Source organism: Aquarana catesbeiana, linkage group LG03, assembly GCF_042186555.1.
Source record: "Aquarana catesbeiana isolate 2022-GZ linkage group LG03, ASM4218655v1, whole genome shotgun sequence".
NCBI classification, from domain to species: domain Eukaryota; kingdom Metazoa; phylum Chordata; class Amphibia; order Anura; family Ranidae; genus Aquarana; species Aquarana catesbeiana.
This window is the reverse complement of record NC_133326.1, coordinates 721529480-721553995: the sequence shown is the minus strand read 5'-3', so window position 1 is coordinate 721553995 and position 24516 is coordinate 721529480. Positions and strand designations below refer to the sequence as shown.

Genomic DNA, 24516 nt, shown 5'->3' with positions numbered 1-24516 from the left:
GTGTTTGAGCAAATCTTTTGCCTCTTCGCAAGTTCTGGTGCGAACCGAACAGGGGGGTGTTCGGCTCATCCCTAATATGCACCTAGATATTTTAAGTTATTCTAAAGGTCGATATTGTTTTAAACTTTGCATGTATGCGGATGATGTTCTGTTGTTTCTATCCAAACTCTTAATCTCCTTCCTCAATCTCGTCCCGGTCCTACAAAAATTCTCCTCCGTCTCAGGTATAACAAATAATCCACTGCATTACCTGTTAATTAACCCTTGGCCACGTGTAAGCATCTTAAGACCTCATTTTCCTTTTGTCTGGTCTGATACTTCTATCTCCTATTTAGGTATCACCCTCACCCCTACACTTGCTGATTAATTTCAATATAACTCTATCCCTGCCCTATCGAAAATAAGAGGTATGCTAAAGCTGTGGATGTCCGATCCTATCTCTTTAGGCTGAAGTTGAGGTCTGTTTCTTGGGTCTCATCATTTATAAAAAAGAGCCACCTATATACCAAAATATAAAATAAAAAATCAGACAGGAATGGGTACATCCCTGTACAAAGTTGTTGCCACCTGGCCTGGTTAAGGGCAATACCCAAAGGACAATTTCTTAGGATTAGATGTAATTGCTCTGAAAATTAAGACTTCAAGATGCAGGCCAATATATTTAGACAGAGATTTGTGGACTAGGGATATAATACGCATGGCCTTGATGGTACGATTTAAGAAATCTCCCAATTGGACAGGAAGACATTATTATAATTTGTTATAACAAAGTGGATAACTCAAGACACCAGTAAATTGGAGTGGTCATTCAATATCACCTTTTCAAATATAAAAACAGTCAGTGAATGGTCTATTGAGGAAACACTGGCATACTTTAAAGAATGAAAAAGGTTCTGGGATCGGTATTACCGGAAAAACCCCACTGTCACCTTTAAGGGAGCATGAAATCTTCAAAGTATGATATTTACCAATATTATTGATCAGCTTTAATGTATTTCTCTCTTTGGGGGACTTATAGGGTTTAATCCCTGTAAGATGTTCCCGGTTTGCAAGTGCGGGGGGGTTCCAAAATAATTAGGACCAAATATTTTCTTCTACAGTAACCAAGAGGTCCTATAATATTAAAAAGTTTATTACTTGCTCTACTCATGGAGCTGTATATGTCTTGGAGTGTCCTTTTAAGTTGCAATGTAGAGGGCACACTACAGGTTAGAATTAGTGAACATATTGCTAATATTAAGAAGGGTTTCCATGGGCATAGCTTATCTAGGTAATAGGCTACACATGAGCAGGATCCAAATAGTCTCAAGTTGATAGGAATTGATAGGTTTGTACCTCACTAGCGGAGTTCCAATCACAAAAGGGAAATCTCACATGCCATGTTGAACTTTCAGTGACCAGTATGAGAGAGTGAGAGCGATGACACCAAATTTAACACACCTGCTCCCCATTCACACCTGAGACCTTGTAACACTAAAAAGTCACATGACACCGGGAAGGGGAAAATGGCTAATTGGGCCCAATTTGGACATTTTCACTTAGGGGTGTACTCACTTTTGTTGCCAGCGGTTTAGACATTAATGGCTGTTAAAGCGCAAGGTCTCCAACATCCATCAGCTCCGCGATGTCGTCATGGAGGAGTGGAGGAAGACTCCAGGGGCAACCTGTGAAGCTCTGGTGAACTCCATGTCCAAGAGGGTTAAGGCAGTGCTGGAAAATAAAGGTGGCCACACAAAATATTGACACTTTGGGCCCAATTTGGACATACTCACTTTTGTTGCAAGTGGTTTTGACATTATTGGCTGTGTGTTGAGTTATTTTGAGGGGACAGCAAATTTACACTGTTATACAAGCTGTACACTCACTACTTTACATTGTAGCAAAGTGTCATTTCTTCAGTGTTGTCACATGAAAAGGTAGAATAAAATATTTACAAAAATGTGAGGGGTGTACTCACTTTTGTCAGATACTGTGTGTGTGTATGTGTGTGTATATAAAAAAACAATTCAAAACCAGTCAGAGTCCAGAACTCCCTGAGATGAAATATTATATTCATCTCCTGGTCATACCTACACTTTATCTTACAGCGCTGGGGTTTTGGCCCACACTTCCTACAATGGATTACTGCCCTATATACCCAATCCCAGGCATATGTAAACTATTCTGGGTTTTGCTCGGAATCTTTCCCAATCCAAAGAGGGATGAGACAAGGCTGCCCCCTATCCCCCCTGGTTTTCACCCTTGCGATTGAACCCCTTGCAGCTCAGAACGAACCCAAATATCCAAGGCCTGGAGGTCACCTCCACGGTACAAAAATTATGTCTTTTTGCGGACGATGCACTACTGTTTGTTACCTCGCCACATATTACCCTTCCCAATCTCATCAACTGTAGCGGGCACCTACTTTTAGGTAGGTGACCCTTCCTGGTAGTTTCTATGTCAGGTAAATTTAAACAGGCTTGTGCTATTACAGCAGGCCTGTCTGTTGTTAATTTCCATTTGAGTGGCAGGTAGTTTGTATGTTAGTCTCGGCCAATCATTAATTTGCTTGGAAAAAGGCGGGACTCTCATATAAAAGTGAGGTCACATGGTCAGTGAGGAGTTCCTGTTCAGGAGAGTTCTTCCAGAGAGAGCCAAGCCAGAGGTTCCCCCTCCTGGGGATCCGACGGGTCCCCCTCCTCGGAGGGTGGGGGGGCTTCACTGGGACTCACAGCAGAGTTAGTGACACCGGACAGCATATGGTCGCTGGTGCCATAGGACGCCCCCTGCGGGGAAGGGAGCTGTCCATAAAGGAAGAAAAGGGAACAGAGGAACCATGCAGAAGAAATAGCAGCTAAGCGGAGGACAACTGGGTGATCGATCGCTTATGAGCGACACACGGGCTATTGATCAAGTGAGTGAACAGCCCAAGGGAAGGGTACTACCAGAGGCTGAGGGTTGTTGGTACGCAAGTCAGTGAGATGGGCGGTGATGGCCTATGACTTTGGGTTCAGCAATGCCCCGGGATTCCAATCAGTCAAGCAGGAAGAGTTATTCAGAGTGACTTTTCCTTAGCTCAACTTGGAAGTACCATGTAGATGGGAAGTAGTGGTAAAAAGGTAGCGGTGAAGTTGCAAGCACACATATAGAGATACGGACTGTTCTTTAAAAGTCATGCAGATGAAGATGTTATTCAGAGTGACTCTTTATCAATTATTCTCTACCAAATCTACTTCCATCTTCCCTGATTGAAGAAATCACGCAAAGTGATTTCCTAACTATCTGCGATTGATTCCTCTAAAGAGCCATTGAAAGATGATAATGTAACAAAGAGCATCTGAAAGGAAGTCCTTCTCCCATCCCAGTTTATGTTGATGAATAAAGCAAGAGAAAAAGCATTAAGGACCGTGAGTTATGAATCTATGGGTTGGAAGGTAAGTGTGAATTACGGATATAGCTATAATCAGCCGCTCCTTCGGGGGTAAGCGCTACACAACTCTTAGATAAATTTGCACAGGTTACAGGCTTGGAAGTCAATCAAGCAAAATCCAGGGCCCTCAATGTGTCTCTATCACAAGCAGAGCTTAAACTCCTTAAAGAGAATTTCCCTTTCCAATGGTCCACCTCATCTATCCATTACCTAGGAAAAAAATTGGCTAGTAACCCAGCCCATCTATTCCATGCTAACTATCTCCCTATGTTGAACCACTTGTCCTCACTGCTTAACCCCTGTGTGTCTCATGGCTTGGGTGGATTGTGGCCGTGAAGATGTCATTGCTTCCCAAGCTTTTATATCTTTACAGAGTCCTCCCAGTCGCAATTCCCCCCTATTTCCATCGAGCAATACAAAACCAGGTGTTCAAATATATCTGGGGCTCCACAAAACCCCTGGGTTCCGCAACACGTTCTGCTTCGCAATAAACTTACTAGAGGCCTAGGGGTACCCAACTTTCTGCGTTACTATCATGAAGCCCAGCTGGCCAAAACACACTTTACCATGCAAAAGTTGAAATGCCTTTATGGGTCAGCTTGGAAGCAATAGATCTTCACCCTCTCATAGTGTCTAATTTGCTATGGTTACCTCCCCAGGCCCGTGGTCCTATTACAAACCCTATAACACAGCACTCCCCAAAAATGTGGGACAAATTATGAAACTCATTCAAATTAATGTCACTGCATTCTCCCCTGCTCTCTTTGCTTGGCCACCCACTCTTTTATCCGGCCTACACCGAACCAGCCTCATTCCAAGCCTGGGCCCGGGCTGGTCTGAGCAGTATATATGACTTGGGCACTGACAATGCTATAAAGACATTTCCAGCTCTACAAGCACAAAGTCAACTTGCACATCAGAAGTGTTTTCGTTTCCTACAAATCTCCGACTTTGTCCAAACAATTATAGGCTCTAGTTCAGAGCTGGACAACCTCTCCATGTTTGAGGGTTTATGCGAATCGGACCCACATGCCCCAGGTATCATTTCCCATCTTTATTCTCACCTCACATCTTCCTCAGCTGCACTCCCATCATATGCTCTACAGTGGACCAAAGATTTAAGTATAGCCCTAGACACAGAAGACTGGTCGAATATATGGTCTAACACCAAAATTTCATCTCAGAATATTGTTGCATTAGAAACAAATTACAATGTTATGTTGCGGTGGTATTTGGTCCCGGTTAGGATCGCAAAGTTCCTACCGACATACTCACTAGACTGTTTCTGGGGCTGTGGAGAAAGAGGCACACATGCACATATATGGTGGACTTGCCCGACAGCACAACGCTTCTGGGCGACAATATTCCAAATGGCCTCCACCCTGCTTCGAATACCTATTGAACCAGACCCATCTTTGGCCCTATTGAACTACTCTCCACAAGACCTTACTAGAGCACAGCTGCGTCTTCTCCTTCAACTCACCACTGCAGCCAAGCAAACAATAGCCAAGGCCTGGAAAACCCCAACCTTACATATAGCTGAAGTGAAGAATAGGGTGACTCAATCTATGATACACGGCAAAATAGAAGCCACTATTCTTGACAAAATCCCCCAACATCTCAAAATCTGGAGCCCATGGATAGACCACTTTTTACCTCCCGATTTTGACAAGCACCTTCTAGAACCTTAAAGCCCCTTATCCCTCCACACAACTCAATTCTACATATGTGGGCGACCCACTGTGATGTCAGTACAGCCACCCATCTGGTTCATTTTATGCTGTATACTCCTGCACTGGGAAACAGTGCTTGCTTTGTGAGTAACATTTTTCTTATTTAATACATTTTATACCTTTTCGTATGGAGAGCACTATGTCCTGTTATTTTTGTTTTTAACCACTTGACGACCGCCTCAGGCTGATATACGTCGCAGGCAAAATCACGTACCTGGTACGTGATTGCCTTCCCGCGGGCGGGGGGTCCGATTGGACCCCCCCTGGTGCCTGAGGCGGTCGCCGTTGGTCTGGAAGCGTTCAGTGATGAGGGGGAGGCCATCCGATCGTGGCCCCCTCGCAATCGCTCCCAGCCAATGAGAATCCTCCCCTGCCTGTGTGTAGTACACACAGGCAGAGGATGTGATGTCATCTCTCCTCGGCTCAGCAGTTTCCGTTCCGGTGCCGAGGAGAGAAGACATCAATGTGAGTGCACAAACACACACACACTCAGTAGAACATGCCAGGCACACAAAACACCCCCAACCCCCCCCCCCCCGATCGCCCCCCGATCACCCCCCAATCACCCCCCCCCCCGTCACACTGACACCAAGCTGTTTTTTTTTTCTGATTACTGCATGGTGTCAGTTTGTGACAGTTAGTGTGGTGGGACAGTAAGTGTTAGCCCCCTTTAGGTCTAGGGTACCCCCCTAACCCCCCCTAATAAAGTTTTAACCCCTTGATCACCCCCTGTCGCCAGTGTCGCTAAGCGATCATTTTTCTGATCGCTGTATTAGTGTCGCTGGTGACGCTAGTTAGGGACGTAAATATGTAGGTTCGCCGTCAGCGTTTTATAGCGACAGGGACCCCCATATACTACCTAATAAATGTTTTAACCCCTTGATTGCCCCCTAGTTAACCCTTTCACCACTGATCACCGTATAACCGTTACGGGTGACGCTGGTTAGTTCGTTTATTTTTTATAGTGTCAGGGCACCCGTCGTTTATTACCGAATAAAAGTTTAGCCCCCTGATCGCCCGACGGTGATATGCGTCGCCCCAGGCAGCATCAGATTAGCGCCAGTACCGCTAACACCCACGCACGCAGCATACGCCTCCCTTAGTGGTATAGTATCTGTACAGATCAATATCTGATCCGATCAGATCTATACTAGCGTCCCCAGCAGTTTAGGGTTCCCAAAAACGCAGTGTTAGCAGGATCAGCCCAGATACCTGCTAGCACCTGCGTTTTGCCCCTCTGCCCGTCCCAGCCCAGCCCACCCAAGTGCAGTATCGATCGATCACTGTCACTTACAAAACACTAAACACATAACTGCAGCGTTCGCAGAGTCAGGCCTGATCCCTGCGATCGCTAACAGTTTTTTTGGCAGCATTTTGGTGAACTGGCAAGCACCAGCCCCAGGCAGCGTCAGGTTAGCGCCAGTAGCGCTAACACCCACACACGCACCGTACACCTCCCTTAGTGGTATAGTATCTGAACGGATCAATATCTGATCCGATCAGATCTATACTAGCGTCCCCAGCAGTTTAGGGTTCCCAAAAACGCAGTGTTAGCGGGATCAGCCCAGATACCTGCTAGCACCTGCGTTTTGCCCCTCCGCCCGGCCCAGCCCACCCAAGTGCAGTATCGATCGATCACTGACACTTACAAAACACTAAACGCATAACTGCAGCGTTCGCAGAGTCAGGCCTGATCCCTGCGATCGCTAACAGTTTTTTTGGTAGCGTTTTGGTGAACTGGCAAGCGCCAGCGGCCTAATACACCCCGGTCTTAGTCAAACCAGCACTGCAGTAACACTTGGTGACGTGGCGAGTCCCATAAGTGCAGTTCAAGCTGGTGAGGTGGCAAGCACAAGTAGTGTCCCGCTGCCACCAAAAAGACAAACACAGGCCCGTCGTGCCCATAGTGCCCTTCCTGCTGCATTCACCAATCCTAATTGGGAACCCACCACTTCTGCAGCGCCCGTACTTCCCCCATTCACATCCCCAACCAAATGCAGTCGGCTGCATGAGAGGCATTTTCTTTATGTCCTCCCGAGTACCCCTACCCAACGAACCCCCCAAAAAAAGATGTCGTGTCTGTAGAAAGCGTGGATATAGGCAAGACACCCGCTATTATTGTCCCTCCTATCCTGACAATCCTGGTTTTTGCATTGGTGAATGTTTTGAACGCTACCATTCACTAGTTTAGTGTAGGGTACAGCATTCCACAGACTAGGCACACTTTCACAGGGTCTCCCAAGATGCCATCACATTTTGAGAGACCCGAACCTGGAACCGGTTACAGTTATAAAAGTTACAGTTACAAAAACAGTGTAAAAAATAAACACAAAAAAAAAATAAAATAAAAAAAAATGGTTGTCGTTTTATTGTTCTCTCTCTCTCTATTCTCTCTATTGTTCTGCTCTTTTTTACTGTATTCTATTCTGCAATGTTTTATTGTTATTATGTTTTATCATGTTTGTTTTTCAGGTATGCAATTTTTTATACTTTACTGTTTACTGTGCTTTATTGTTAACCATTTTTTTGTCTTCAGGTACACCATTCACGACTTTGAGTGGTTATACCAGAATGATGCCTGCAGGTTTAGGTATCATCTTGGTATCATTCTTTTCAGCCAGCGGTCGGCTTTCATGTAAACGCAATCCTAGTGGCTAATTAGCCTCTAGACTGCTTTTACAAGCAGTGGGAGGGAATGCCCCCCCCCACACCGTCTCCCGTGTTTTTCTCTGGCTCTACTGTCTCAACAGGGAACCTGAGAATGCAGCCGGTGATTCAGCCAGCTGACCATAGAGCTGATCAGAGACCAGAGTGGCTCCAAACATCTCTATGGCCTAAGAAACCGGAAGCTACGAGCATTTTATGACTTAGATTTTGCCGGATGTAAACAGCGCCATTGGGAAATTGGGAAAGCATTTTATCACACAGATCTTGGTGTGGTCAGATGCTTTGAGGGCAGAGGAGAGATCTAGGGTCTAATAGACCCAATTTTTTTCTAAAAAGAGTACCTGTCACTACCTATTGCTATCATAGGGGATATTTACATCCCCTGACATAACAATAAAAATGATTAAAAAAATGAAAGGAACAGTTTAAAAATAAGATAAAAAAGCAAAAAAATAATAAAGAAAAAAAAAAAAAAAAAAAAAAGCACCCCTGCCCCCCCCTGCTCTCGCGCTAAGGCGAACGCTAGCGTCGGTCTGGCGTTAAATGTAAACAGCAATTGCACCATGCATGTGAGGTATCACCGCGAAGGTCGGATCGAGAGCAGTAAGTTTAGCAGTAGACCTCCTCTGTAAATCTAAAGTGGTAACCTGTAAAGGCTTTTAAAGGCTTTTAAAAATGTATTTATTTTGTTGCCACTGCACGTTTGTGTGCAATTTTAAAGCATGTCATGTTTGGTATCCATGTACTCGGCCTAAGATCATCTTTTTTATTTCATCAAACATTTGGGCAATATAGTGTATTTTAGTGCATTAAAATTTAAAAAAGTGTGTTTTTTCCCCCAAAAATGCGTTTGAAAAATCGCTGCGCAAATACAGTGTGAAAAAAAAAATGAAACACCCACCATTTTAATCTGTAGGGCATTTGCTTTAAAAAAATATATAATGTTTGGGGGTTCAAAGTAATTTTTTTGCAAAAAAAAATTACTTTTTCATGTAAACAAAAAGTGTCAGAAAGGGCTTTGTCTTCAAGTGGTTAGAAGAGTGGGTGATGTGTGACATAAGCTTCTAAATATTGTGCATAAAATGCCAGGACAGTTCAAACCCCCCCAAATGACCCCATTTTGGAAAGTAGACACCCCAAGCTATTTGCTGAGAGGCATGTCGAGTCCATGGAATATTTTATATTGTGACACAAGTTGCGGGAAAGAGACAAATTTTTTTTTTTTTTGCACAAAGTTGTCACTAAATGATATATTGCTCAAACATGCCATTAGAATATGTGAAATTACACCCCAAAATGCATTATGTTGCTTCTCCTGAGTACGGGGATACCACATGTGTGAGACTTTTTGGGAACCTAGCCGCGTACGGGACCCCAAAAACCAAGCACTGCCTTCAGGGTTTCTAAGTGCGTACATTTTTTATTTCACTTTTCACTGCCTATCACAGTTTCGGAGGCCATGGAATGCCCAGGTGGCACAACCCCCCCCCCAAATGACCCCATTTTGGAAAGTAGACACCCCAAGCTATTTGCTGAGAGGTATAGTGAGTATTTTGCAGACCTCACTTTTTGTCACAAAGTTTTGAAAATTGAAAAAAGAAAAAAAATACATTTTTTTCTTGTTTTTCTTCATTTTCAAAAACAAATGAGAGCTGCAAAATACTCACCATGCCTCTCAGCAAATAGCTTGGGGTGTCTACTTTCCAAAATGGGGTCATTTGGGGGGTTTTGTGCCACCTGGGCATTCCATGGCCTCCGAAACTGTGATAGGCAGTGAAAAGTGAAATAAAAAATTTACACCCTTAGAAATCCTGAAGGCGGTGATTGGTTTTCGGGGCCCCGTACGCGGCTAGGCTCCCAAAAAGTCCCACAAATGTGATATCCCCATACTCAGGAGAAGTAGCTAAACGTATTTTGGGGTGCAATTCCACATATGCCTATGGCCTGTGTGAGCAATATATCATTTAGTGACAACTTTGTGCAAAAAAAAAAAAAAAAATTGTCACTTTCCCGCAACTTGTGTCAAAATATAAAATATTCCATGGACTCAACATGCCTCAAAGCAAATAGCTTGGGGTGTCTACTTTCCAAAATGGAGTCATTTGGGGGGGTTTTGTGCCATCTGGGCATTTTATGGCCTTCAAAACTGTGATAGGTAGTGAGGAGTAAAATCAAAAATGTACGCCCTTAGAAATCCTGAAGGCGGTGATTGGTTTTCGGGGCCCCGTACGCGGCTAGGCTCCCAAAAAGTCCCACACATGTGGTATCCCCAAACTCAGGAGAAGCAGCTGAATATATTTTGGGGTGCAATTCCACATATGCCCATGGCCTGTGTGAGCAATATATCATTTAGTGACAACTTTTTGTAATTTTTTTTTTTTTTGTCATTATTCAATCATTTGGGACAAAAAAAATTAATATTCAATGGGCTCAACATGCCTCTCAGCAATTTCCTTGGGGTGTCTACTTTCCAAAATGGGGTCATTTGGGGGGTTTTGTACTGCCCTGCCATTTTAGCACCTCAAGAAATGACATAGGCAGTCATAAACTAAAAGCTGTGTAAATTCCAGAAAATGTACCCTAGTTTGTAGACGCTATAACTTTTGCGCAAACCAATAAATATACACTTATTTAAATTTTTTTTACTAAAGACATGTGGCCGAATACATTTTGGCCTAAATGTATGACTAAATTTGAGTTTATTGGATTTTTTTTATAACAAAAGGTAGAAAATATAATTTTTCTAAATTTTCGGTCTTTTTCCATTTATAGCGCAAAAATAAAAACGGCAGAGGTGATCAAATACCATCAAAAGAAAGCTCTATTTGTGGGAAGAAAAGGACGCAAATTTCGTTTGGGTACAGCATTGCATGACCGTGCAATTAGCAGTTAAATCGACGCAGTGCCGAATTGGAAAAAGTCCTCTGGTCCTTAAGCAGCATAATGGTCCGGGGCTGAAGTGGTTAACATGATATATATCAACCGATGAGACTGAATTTGGGATACTGCCTGTGGACCCCTATCTCCATAATCTACCCTGTGGAAGGGAATGCATGAGTGACCTTGCTGTTAACGCAGAAGGTCCACTCAATAAGGTGAGCAGCCTAGACCCTTGGTGGAGGTTCACATTGGTGGTGATACAACGAATACAAACTTATCCTATCACTGCACCCTTTCCTTGCCAACTGAGGGATCCCCCTTCTGCAAGTGGGCAGCTTTTGATCTCCTCAGACTAAGATTTACTTTGTGGGACTTTGCCTCATGCGTTTTATTTATGTAGGTTTAATATGTACATTTTATGTGTATACATCTGACCTATATTGAGCGCTTCACTGCTATATTTTGTGTGGGTCAGCTGACCACCTCTTCTTAAGTCTATGTTTCTCTTCTTCTTTCTTACTCTTACCTTTTCCTGTCACCCTTCCCTCCTTCTAATCCCCCTCCCTACCCAGTGATGATTACTGGTAGCATAACTTAGTGGTCTCAGCTAAACAGCATATATCACTATCTCCTCCTTATGGAGTCTCACCTTAGAGGAATCTGCCGTTAATAAGGGCCCTAGCACCTCCCCGACATAGCAAAAATGTTATCAATATGATTGCTTAAGATGTCTTTGTTGACCCATACTATGTGTTGCCTCTATCACTATGCTTGCCTTAAGCTCACCCACTACATTGTACTCTGTTTTTCTCGTAAGTTTTTTACGCTAGACTGTAACTGTCTGTAACTATATACTGTCTGTTGCCAATAACAATTTTTGAAAAGAAATATTCTATTCATGAATGGGAACACGTTTTTCTGCAATAATATTATACGGAATATTGCAAAGACTTCCCCTTTGCTAATTTGTGGCATTTTTTAAGGTTCCTGCAATGAAAAAACAATAGGCAACACTTTCTGAAGAAGATTATAAAGATAACAACAAGGTGTGTTGAAGATGCAGGTTGCGCAGGGAACAGAATCGAGTTTGTCTGCAGCGTGTAATGAAGGGAGCTGAAAATCTGGAGATGGAGCCAGGTAGGTGGTAGATGTGATCATTAACTAATATTGGGGGGGGGGGATTATTGCAAAAATAACATTTAATATCCTTATAGAGTGTGTATTGAATGAGCTTCCCTCATGTCTTCACTTTTGGTCTGTTAAATATCTCCATGAAAGCACCTTGTTAAATGTGTCTATTGATCCTATCAGATACATAGTTGGTTAGTTAAAAAAAAAAATCCATTGAGTTTAATCAACAGAAAAAAAAATAATAAATAAATAAATAGTACATATCTGTCTATAGAACCCAATACCCACAATCCACCTAAAAGAAGACAAAAAAAAAAAAAAAAAAAACATTATAAAGAATGGTTTAATCTAATCCCATAAAGCAATCATATATTCCCTGGACCAACCTTCTTTGGTGTAATTCCATGTATGTTAAAAGTGAGTTATATTCTATGCATTTAGGAATGAATCCAGCAATTGTTTCTAAAAACAATCTACTGAGCTGTTCTGAGGGATTCTCTTCCACATTCTTCACACCTCTTACAGTGAAGAAGTCTTTTTGTATAAGAAGGTTTATTCTCTTCTCCTCCATACATAAAGAGTCCCCCTTGTCCTTCATAATGACCTTAAAGTGAATATCTTAAGACCAAGTTCACTATATGGACCACGTATGTATTCATACATGTAGATCATATCCCCCTTATGTATTTATACATGGAGATCATATCCCCCTTATGTATTCATACATGTAGATCATATCCCCGTTATGTATTTATACATGGTGATCATATCCCCCTTATGTATTTATACATGGAGATCATATCCCCCCTTATGTATTTATACATGGAGATCATATCCCCCTTATGTATTTATACATGGAGATCATATCATCCCCCCCCCCCTTATGTATTTATACATGGAGATCATATCCCCCTTATGTATTTATACATGGAGATCATATCCCCCCTTATGTATTTATACATGGAGATCATATCCCCCTTATGTATTTATACATGGAGATCATATCCCCCTTATGTATTTATACATGGAGATCATATCCCCCTTATGTATTTATACATGGAGATCATATCCCCCTTATGTATTTATACATGGAGATCATATCCCCCTTATGAATTTATACATGGAGATCATATCCCCCTTATGAATTTATACATGGAGATCATATCCCCCTTATGAATTTATACATGGAGATCATATCCCCCTTATGTATTTATACATGGAGATCATATCCCCACTTACGTATTTATACATGGAGATTATATCCCCCCTTATGTATTTATACATGGTGATCATATCCCCCCTTATGTATTTATACATGGTGATCATATCCCCCCTTATGTATTTATACATGGAGATCATATCCCCCTTATGTATTTATACATGGAGATCATATCCCCCCTTATGTATTTATACATGGAGATCATATCCCCACTTACGTATTTATACATGGAGATTATATCCCCCCTTATGTATTTATACATGGTGATCATATCCCCCCTTATGTATTTATACATGGAGATCATATCCCCCCTTATGTATTTATACATGGTGATCATATCCCCCCTTATGTATTTATACATGGTGATCATATCCCCCCTTATGTATTTATACATGGAGATCATATCCCCCTTATGTATTTATACATGGAGATCATATCCCCCCTTATGTATTTATACATGGAGATCATATCCCCACTTACGTATTTATACATGGAGATTATATCCCCCCTTATGTATTTATACATGGTGATCATATCCCCCCTTATGTATTTATACATGGAGATCATATCCCCACTTACGTATTTATACATGGAGATTATATCCCCCCTTATGTATTTATACATGGAGATCATATCCCCCTTATGTATTTATACATGGAGATCATATCCCCCCTTATGTATTTATACATGGAGATCATATCCCCACTTACGTATTTATACATGGAGATTATATCCCCCCTTATGTATTTATACATGGTGATCATATCCCCCCTTATGTATTTATACATGGAGATCATATCCCCCCTTATGTATTTATACATGGTGATCATATCCCCCCTTATGTATTTATACATGGAGATCATATCCCCCCTTATGTATTTATACATGGAGATCATATCCCCCTTATGTATTTATACATGGAGATCATATCCCCCCTTATGTATTTATACATGGAGATCATATCCCCCTTATGTATTTATACATGGTGATCATATCCCCCTTTAATGTGTTTTCAGTGTTTGATTCATATGTTGTCTTATGAAGATTTGATAGAGATTATATTATAATGTGGTGGACATTCCCTGTCTTTTGACTGGTGTCTGATAGTCTAGCTCTTTGATCCCATGTCTGAAATACCCCACCAGTACTATTAACCCGGCCCTCTCTCTAATTAGAGGTGGAGCTAGAGGTTAAATCTCTTTGGCCCCTTTCACATGTGTGGACCGTTCAGATCCGCTTGTCAGTTTTTTAGGTGGATCTGAACGGTCGCTCCATACAGCTCTATGGAGCGACGGATGTCAGCGGTGACATGTCCGCTGACATCCGATCCACCCCGATCTGCTCCGCAAAATCCAGATGGATGCAAACCCTTCTTTCCATCCGTCTGGCGGATGAAAACGGACAGGCGGTCCGTAATCATCCGATCCCCCCCCCCCCTCATGGGGAGAGCGGACTCTCTGACAGATCCGTCCCTGCACAGAGTGCAGAGACGGACTTGTCATCCACCAGCTCAGCGGGGATCAACGGATTGATCCCCGCTGAGAAAGCGGATGGCTAAATATGGACAGCCCTGTGTGAAAGGGGCCTTATACTTAGACCATATATAAGAACATATGGGGTGCAGCAGACATTCAGCTCTGAAGAAGAAGGAGCACCCTCAAAATGCATCAGATTTGTAGGACTTGGTCCATCTGGAGAAGTATACAGGGGGATTCTGGTGATTTCTTCTTGAGATTTGTGACCAGCTTTTTCTGAATAACCATTTGTGAGTATATTATCTATTGTTACTTTGGAAATAAATTGTGTCTTGGTCAATGTACGAGGTTGGTGCGCCCTCTTCTGTTCTTTTGCATGTAGTGCCTATGTAGACCCCAGTCTGAGGAGGACAGAGAGGCCTGGTGGATACCATAGGACTGAGACCATAGATTTGGGATGCCTCAAATAGAGATGGTCTTCCCACAGCATCGGTCCCATTCTTGAGGGCAGACGATGTATCATTATTAGCATTGCAAACTTATATACAGTGGGGTTGATTTACTAAAGGCAAATCCACTGTGCACTACAAGTGCACTTGGAAGTGCAGTCCCTGTAGATCTGAGGGGAAAATCTGAAGTGAGGGGAAGCTCTGCTGATTTCTTTCATCCAATCATGTGCAAGCAAAAATTCAGTTTTTTGTTTTCCTTGCACTTATAAGTGGATTTGCCTTTAGAAAATAAACCCCAAAGTGAAGCCACTTGCCTCCCAAGCCTATTCTGCCATTTCTCTCCTTCATGTAAAAATAATCATTGTATAGATAGAAAATTATTTACATGATATATATATATTTTATGCAGAGGCCCTGGAGAATAAAATGATGAATTTTACATTTTTTTTATATCGCACTGTATTTGCGCAGTGCTTTTTTAAACGCAATTTTTTGGGGAAAAAAAGCACTTTAATGAATGTCAGAGCACACAAACACAATGCAATAACACATTTTTTGACAAAATATAAAAAGATGATATTATGCTGAGTTAATAGATACCCAACATGTTACTCTTTAAAATTTGGTACCTAAAAATGTGTGGAACGGTGCCAAATTACGGTGCCTAAAAAATCTCCATAGGCGACCCTTTAAATGCTTTTACAGGAGTTACACAGCAAGTCTGGTGGTAGAATTATTGCTCTTGCACTGACGTTCTCCAGGATACCTCACATGCGTAGTGTGATCACCATTTACAGTATCTCACAAAAGTGAGTACACCCCTCACATTTTTGTAAATATTTTCATGTGACATCTTTTCATGTGACAACACAGAAGAAATGACACTTTGCTACAATGTAAAGTAGTGAGTGTACAGCTTGTATAACAGTGTAAATTTGCTGTCCCCTCAAAATAACTCAACACACAGCCATTAATGTCTAAACCGCTGGCAACAAAAGTGAGTACACCCCTAAGTGAAAATGTCCAAACTGGGCCCAAAGTGTCAATATTTTGTGTGCCCACCATTATTTTCCAGCACTGTCTTAACCCTCTCGGGCATGGAGTTCACCAGAACTTCACAGGTTACCACTGGAGTCCTCTTCCACTCCTCCATGATGACATCACGGAGCTGGTAGATGTTAGAGACCTTGCGCGGTTGATGTTCGGGAACTATCATAATTTCTAACCAGGGAGTCCAGGAAATGGCAAATTTGGATATAGCGGTATCTCTCTCGGTCAAAAAATTGAAAAAAAAAAAAAAAAGTTTAAATGGTCCTTTAAAAAAAAAAAATTGAAACAGTGCACAGTGTTCAGGCGCCAGGCACAGTGCACTATGGGAAGTGCCACGTCTATGCAATCACAAGATTGCAGACGAGGTGCTTCATTTGCGGGGTTTTAACCCGCCTTGTGGCGCAAAGCAAAACGCCGATCGGCATCTGCCCAGCGCCCATAGTGTATTACTGTGGTCGTGTGCTTTGAGTGACATACTAGTTAGTAGTCTGTCACTTCCGGTTTTCCCTGTGTCAGACCAGTGCGCCTGAGCGGAGGAGCGGACTCCTCCGCTGCCTTCAACTTCAAAGAGAAACAAGTAGTTGAAAATCCACAGGAGGGGGGCAAAGCCGAATGTTTCCACTGCCAAACCGAGACACAGCAACACCAGTGGAGATAATAGAAGCATTGACAACCACGCAAGGCTGGTCTCCTTATTTCTACAGGATGGATGGATGGATGGATGGGGAAGCTTCACATGGGCTGTGTGTTTAACAAGCGCCGATCGTCAATGCTTCTATTATCTCCACTGGTGTTGCTGTGTCTCGGTTTGGCAGTGTCAGTGGAGGCACTTGTTAAACACACAGCCCATGTTGTGAAGCCTCCCCATCCATCCTGTAGAAATAAGGAGACCAGCCTTGTGTGACTGAATATGCACGGAGATAAGAACGAGATAAGACATCCTTCAGCCAGGTATGGAAGGAAGGAGGCAGAGGAGGTGTTAGGACAGTGTCACTAGCCATGGACTGCAGCCTGCAAGACAGAGCCTCATTAACATGTAAGTCTTCATCACTGATCTGTGTGTTTCTGTCCACCCCACCCAATATCTATCTCTCCCTCCCACCCACCCACCCAGTGTTTATCTCTCTCTCCCACCCACCCAATATCTCTCCCTCCCACCCGCCCAGTGTTTATCTCTCTCTCCCACCCACCCAGTGTATATCTCTCTCTCCCCCTCCCCCCGTCTATCTCTCCCACCCACCCAGTGTCTATCCATCCATCCCACACAGTGTCTATCCATCCATCCATCCCACCCAGTGTCTATCCATCCATCCATCCATCCCACCCAGTGTCTATCCATCCCACCCAGTGTATATCCATCCATCCCACCCAGTGTATATCCACTCATCCATCCCACCCACCCAGTGTCTATCCATCCATCCATCCATCCATCCCTCCATCCATCCATCCCACCCAGTGTCTATCCATCCATCCATCCCACCCAGTGTCCATCCATTCATCCATACCACCCAGTGTCCATCCATCCATCCGACCCAGTGTCCATCCATCCATCCATCCATCCATCCATCCCAGTGTCCATCCATCCATCCCACCCAGTGTCCATCCATCCATTCATCCATCCCACCCAGTGTCCATCCATCCATCCCACCCAGTGTCCATCCATTCATCCATCCCACCCAGTGTCTATCCATCCATCCATCCCACCCAGTGTCTATACATCCATCCCACCCAGTGTCTATCCATCCATGCATCCCACCCAGCGTATATCCATCCATCCATCCCACCCAGTGTCTATCCATCCATCCCACCCAGTGTCTATCCATCCATCCCAACCAGTGTCTATCCATCAATCCCACCCAGTGTCTATCCATCCATCTCACCTAGTGTCTATCATTTATCCATCCCACCCAGTGTCTATCCATCCATCCATCCCACCCAGTGTCTATCTATCTATCCATCCCACCCAGTGTCTATCTATCCATCCATCCCACCCAGTGTCTATCTATCCATCCATCCCACCCAGTGTCTATCTATCCATCCATCCCACCCAGTGTCTGTCTATTCATCCATCCATCCATCCATCCACCCAGTGTCCATCCATCCCACCCAGTGTCTATCCATCCATCTCACCCAGTGTCTATCCCTCTATCCCACCCAGTGTCTATCTATCCATCCATCCTACCCAGTGTCTATCTATCCATCCATCCCACCCAGTGTCTATCTATCTATCCATCCCACCCAGTGTCTATCCATCCATCCATCTCACCTAGTGTCTATCCATCCATCTCACCCAGTGTCTATCCATCCATCTCACCCAGTGTCTATCCCTCCCTCCCACCCAGTGTCTATCTATCCCTCCCTCCCACCCAGTGTCTATCTATCCATCCATCCCACCCAGTGTCTATCCATTTATCCATCCCACCCAGTGTCTATCCATCCATCCATCCCACCCAGTGTCTATCTATCCACCCATCCCACCCAGTGTCTATCTATCCATCCATCCCACCCAGTGTCTATCTATCCATCCATCCCACCCAGTGTCTGTCCATCCATCCATCCATCCATCCATCCATCCATCCATCCATCCATCTATCCCACCCAGTGTCCATCCATCCCACCCAGTGTCTATCCATCCATCTCACCCAGTGTCTATCCCTCTATCCCACCCAGTGTCTATCCATCCATCCCACCCAGTGTCTATCTATCCATCCATCCATCCCACCCAGTGTCTATCTATCCATCCATCCATCCCACCCAGTGTCTATCCATCCATCCATCCATCCATTCATCCCACCCAATGTCTATCCATCCATCTCACCCAGTGTCTATCCCTCTATCCGACCAGTGTCTATCTATCCATCCATCCATCCCACCCAGTGTCTATCTATCCATCCATCCCACCCAGTGTCTATCTATCCATCCATCCCACCCAGTGTCTATCTATGTGTCCATTTATCTGTCTATTTATCTAACTATCTGTAGGCACTATTGTGGGTGAGTGACAGGCGGGGGGGGCGGGTTGGCTGGGGTTGGTTAGGGCTTTGCGCCCCCCCAAAAAAATTGAGCACCAGCCGCCACTGACGCAGGACATGTGAGGGGATTAGAACCGGTAGGACTCGGAAGGCGTACAGAAGTGAGAGCAATAATTTTAGCATTAGACCTCCTCTGTAACTCTAAACATGTAACCTGTAAAAATGTTTAAAGAGTTACTTATGGAGATGTTTAAGTGCCGTAGTTTGTCACCATTCCATGAGCAAGTGTATTTTAAAGTGTGACATGTTAGGTATTGATTTACTCAACGCAACATCATCTTTCACATTGTACAAAAAAAAATAAAAAACTATTTTTTATTTTATTTTTTGAATTCGTTAAATTGTACTTAATAAAAAAATAGATAGATCTATCTATATATATAGATCTATCTAACTATCTATCTAATCTATCTAATCTATCATTGTTTGGGGGTTCTAAGTAATTTTCTAGCAAAAAATAGGGTTGCCATCCGTCCAGAATTCACCCGGTTAGTCCGGGTTTTGAAACACGTGTCCGGGTTTCAGTCCACCTGAAATCCGGACACATTATTCAGACAGGAATGTGGCTCAGAACAGGTCCTGACAGGAGGGTAAGGGGGGCACTATGTGTGCCGCATTACTATTCTCTTTGGAGTGCCCAAAGATGTCCCAGGTCGGATACAATCCTATAGAGCTGACATATGCAATTAGCGGACCTCCAGCTGTTGCAGAACTACAAGTCCCATGAGGCATAGCAAGACTCTGACAGCCCCAAGCATGACACCCAGAGGCAGTGGCATGATGGGACTTGTAGTTTTGCAACAGCTGGAGGTCCGCTAATTGCATATCCCTGCTATAGAGTATGCTAAAAAAAAAAATGACTGTGTGCCGCTAAAGTGTTCGGGTTTGATGTAGAAGAAAAAGTGGCAGCCCTAGCCCATCAGTAATCAGTGTGATGTGAGGAATATTGAGCGGAGAGTATACATCACTCTTATAGAGCTCCATTATATCTGCATTGCATTGCCTGAGTGTCCTCCCTGGAATCTTAGGTTTTCACATGAAGGTCTCTGTTCCTCTATAGATCACCTTTCTGAGGAGAATATATATGCCAACATGTGTGATCTCGATGTACGGAGGATGAGGAATACATCAACAGCCAAAGGTAAGTTATTATAATGAGGGGTATCCTCTTCATCCATTATAGACAGCTGAGGACCCGAGCCTTCATTTATAGGACATATGTCTACTAATACTAATACTGCTATACTGGATCTATAACCCAGAGCAACCAATCAGATATAACCTCTTACTATGTCTGTATAGAGGTAATAAAAGCCAGAATCTCCTTGGTTGCCATACTTCAGGATAAATGTCACACCTCAATGTGATATATACTGTATACTGCATGACCCGGTGACATGATGTGATATAGGTATATAACAAAGATGATCCAGGATGAATCTAAAATATCTTTATGTGAGCAGGACTGGGACAAGGAGTGGACAGGAGGAGCAGCTGCCATAGACTTGGTGGTATCATGTGAGGTATGGGGGGGCACCACAAGGGGGAGGGGATTTGTGTTGAGAAGGGGAATTTGGGGAGCGGCTGGGAGTAAGAATTGTTCTAGGAGGGCAAATCTGGGGAGGTGTGCTAGGGAGTGGTGATTTGGGGAAGGGGTGGGGGTTGTGTTCTGAAGGGGGGTGGAGGAAGAAGATTTGTGCCAGGAGAGGGGATTTGGGGGGGTTGTGCTATAAAGTAATATTATGGTAGAGGGGAAATATAAAAATATATATATGTATTAAAGTAAATAAATAAAAAATATAAATACATATATATATATATATATATATATATATATATATATAGGGGGAGTTGTGCTAGTAAGGATGATTAAGGGAGATTTGTGCTAGAAGGGGTAATTTGTGTGTGTGTGTATGTGGGGGGGGGGGGGATTTGTGCTAGGATGGGGGATTGGGGAGGGGGATTTGTGTTGGCAGGGGGGATTTGGAGTGGGGGGAGAGGATCTGTGCTTGGAGGGGATATTTGAGGGGTAGAGGATTTGTGCTAGGAGGGGGAAGATTGTTTTCTATTTTTTGCTATAAACAAAAACAGAGCGACAATTTTGAAAAAAAAAAAAAAAAGCAATATTTTTTACTTTAATCTATGATAAATATCCCAAGAAAAAATATAAAAAAAACCAAATTTCCTCATCAGTTTAGGCCGATATGTATTCTTCGACATATTTTTGGTAAAAAAAAACCCACAATAAGCGTATATTTTGCGCAAAAGTTATAGCGTCTACAAAATAGGGCATAGATTTGTGGCATTTTTATTATTATTTTTTTTACTAGTAATGGCGGTAATCTGCGGCGGACAGATTGGACACTTTTGGGGCGGGGCGGATTTGGAGTGGGTTGAGAGGATCTGTGCTTGGAGAGGTGTAACGGAACGTCCCACACTCCGCTTGAGTGCTTCCGTCAGTATACCACTTCCTCCCAGTCTGGACTCAGATATCAGATATTCCAACCGCTCATAAGCACAAAACAAGGCGACACTTGTTTCACTGCTAACATGGACTATTTTATTTAGAATCAAACTTACAAGACTTTATATGCCATTGGAACCTCCTCTAACAATACAACTGTAACCTAATTAACATGAGCTAGTTTACTAAATCATTTACCCAGACTAGGTGACTGTTCAATACACATTACCATAAACATCAACACAGGGTTAATTATAACAAATAACATTGTGTGGAATACCCTTATAACCTGTGGTAAGCCAGACTAGACTCATTTACATTAAACACATTATAGCAGACAACAATACAGGTAGTTGGAGTTGATGACACCAGCATCTCCTCACAGTATGTGTCCCAACAGTATGAATCAGTCTTATCAGCAGGGGGGCTGCTGGAGGAATCCCCCCTCCCTCTACAGGGACACACATCCCAAATGACCACAGCAAAGAGTCCACAACAGAATGAGACAACATACAGTATATACATATATATACGATTGAGTTTGATTAGTACAGATCAGACTGGGTTTCTAATTCACCTTGCAGAGTATTGTTCCCTTAAAATCCAGGGCCCATAATCTGTTGGCAAGAGGCTCACATTCAGTCCCCTCAAATAGCCTCTGTCCCGGGTGAGTCTGTCACATTTCTCCCCCATCAAAGGTTGACTAACAAGGTCCCAGACCTCCACCTGGTCTGGACATGCGTTAGTCAGGCAGAGTGAACTCACAAAGTCTTCCCGCATGATCTCCTTTCTTGGCTGCAAGGAATAGTTGACCTCAGTAGGTGTGGGGCAGAGGTAATTTACTCTCTGTCTGGCTGCCAGCGCTTCAGCTGGGTGGTTTTTAACATTCCATGGCTTGGCCTGTTGCTGGACAGAGGGGCCCACTGTCCCAATTCCCTGAAGCTGAGAAGAAACTGTAGGTGTGAGGCAGAGGCCAGCAGCGCTCTGCCCTGTTGCCAGGGATTCAGCTGGGAGTAGCTGCTTTACTACATCAGCTTGTCGCTGGAGAGAGGGGCCGACTGCCCTGGCTCCCTGGAACTCCACAGTTGTTGCCGGTGCCGGGCAGAGGTTGGTAGCACTCTGCCCTGTTGCCAGCACTTCTGCTGGGGACTCCGCATCCTCCGCTCTGGCTAACCGTTGAGGCAGGAGGCTGGCTTTCTCCACTCTCAAACTGTGTAGCTGCCATTGGGGAGGTGAGCCAGCTGCTTCCTTTTCCATTCCCTCATCTGGCTGCTGGGATGACATGTCTATGGTACTGTCTCCCAGATGCACGGATCTTTGCTGGGGAGAAAAGGCCACTTCCTCCATCCTGGCCAACTGTTGGGGAGGGACAAGACACACCTCCTCTCCCTTCTCCCCCTGTATCTGCTGCTGGGAAGTGATTGCCACCTTCTCACCCTGAGCCTCCAAAACTGCCACAGGTGTGGGGCAGAGGTCTTGGACCCTCTGTCCGGTTGCCAGCACTTCTGCTGGGGGTTTGCTAGGTGGTTCCTCCTCTATAGAAACGTCTATTAAAGCCCCAGTCTCTGGAATTGCTAAAAGGGTGGGGCAGAGGTCTTGGACCCTCTGTTCAGTTACCAGATCTTCAGCTGGAGAAGTTTGTTGTAACTCCATAGTTGCTGCTGGCAGAAAACCACATGTCCCTGTCAGTGTTGTGGGAGAAAGGCACACTACATCTTGTCTCAAGAAGGCCGAAGCCACTGTTGGTGCTGGGCAGAGCACAGTGAACTTTGGCCCTGATAGCAGCTCTTCTGTTGGAGGCTCATCAGGTTGTTCTTCCTCAGCAGAAAAATCTATCAAATCCCCTGTCTCTGCAACTAGTGTCTGGGGATAGAGGTTTACCATCTCTTGCCCATGGAACCCAGAAGATGCTATCAGTGTTGGGCAGAGGTTAGCAGAGCTCTGCCCTGTTGTCAGCACTTCAGGTTTGGGGACGGCATTCTTCAGATTTCCACTGCCGATTCTCTGGCATGCTGGTGGACAGGCACATTCCTCCATCCAAGATCATCCCATGCAGAAACAGGATCATCAAGGTCAGTCAGCACTTGCTGCATCCGCCATAAGACCTCCACCTCCCTAGCTGTGGGGGCAGGTTGGCAAAGCACACTGTTACTCTGCCACATTGCCGACTCTTCAGCCAGGATTTCAGAGTTGTCACCTGGTATTTCCTGATAGTCCCAGGCAAAGGGAGCCCAGAGCGCTGAGCAGAATCTAGCAGCCGCCTGTAGGCGATCTCCAGCTCCCATTCCTGAACGTCCAGAAACTATATATCTTCCAGTGTCCAGTACACTTCCGAGACGTTCAGTAGCCCTTCTCTGTAATCCATTATTTCATCCAACCGACACTCCAAATCACTCCCAAAGTTAGGGTCTCCCTGTCAGCTTCACATACAACAGTCCCAGGCCGCCGTAGCCAAAGCTTTCTGCTGTCATCCGCTATCCAAGGGCATGCTTGGGATACATGCCACCGGAGGGCTCTGTAGCTCTCATCCAGCCGCATCTCTGTCCAGACCTGTCTGCTCCTTGTTAGGTTTTTCTCCCAAAAACAGAACCCGCAATCCATACTGCGACCAGTACCTTTCCTCAATGGAGGGGACAACTTTTCCCTGGTGTCGCTGCTCACGGGCTAGCGCTTCCTTCCAGAGTTCACAGCGGATAGAAACAAACCATCCTAGCAGGACCTGCTCTGATACTGGTCCTCTGTGCTGTTTCTGCATCTCTCACAACCTCCTTCCATGGCGGCTGGTATGTGTACCTCTACTCTCCTGCTATCCGGACCTTGGATCCAGGTGGAAGCTTGTATGACCCAGACTGCAGGAAGCGCCCTGCTGCTTGCCACCAATGTAACGGAACGTCCCACACTCCGCTTGAGTGCTTCCGTCAGTACACCACTTCCTCCCAGTCTGGACTCAGATATCAGATATTCCAACCGCTCATAAGCACAAAACAAGGCGACACTTGTTTCACTG

General features: G+C 44.1%; 1 protein-coding gene across 2 annotated transcripts in view; it reads left to right on the top strand.

Annotated features, from left to right (window-relative positions):
• Nucleotides 1-11524: 11524 nt before the first annotated feature.
• The window catches only part of LOC141133724 (uncharacterized), a 103480-nt gene continuing 90488 nt past the window's right edge, over nucleotides 11525-24516 (top strand). The window contains exons 1-2 of one of the 2 annotated variants that reach the window (XM_073623247.1): nucleotides 11525-11826; nucleotides 20106-20186. In XM_073623247.1, the coding sequence (XP_073479348.1) occupies nucleotides 11793-11826; nucleotides 20106-20186 (115 nt within the window). In that variant the 5' untranslated portion in view covers nucleotides 11525-11792. Of the gene's footprint in view, nucleotides 11827-16047; nucleotides 17050-20105; nucleotides 20187-24516 lie in introns of those variants that run through there. The other variant, XM_073623246.1, reaches the window with a different exon arrangement.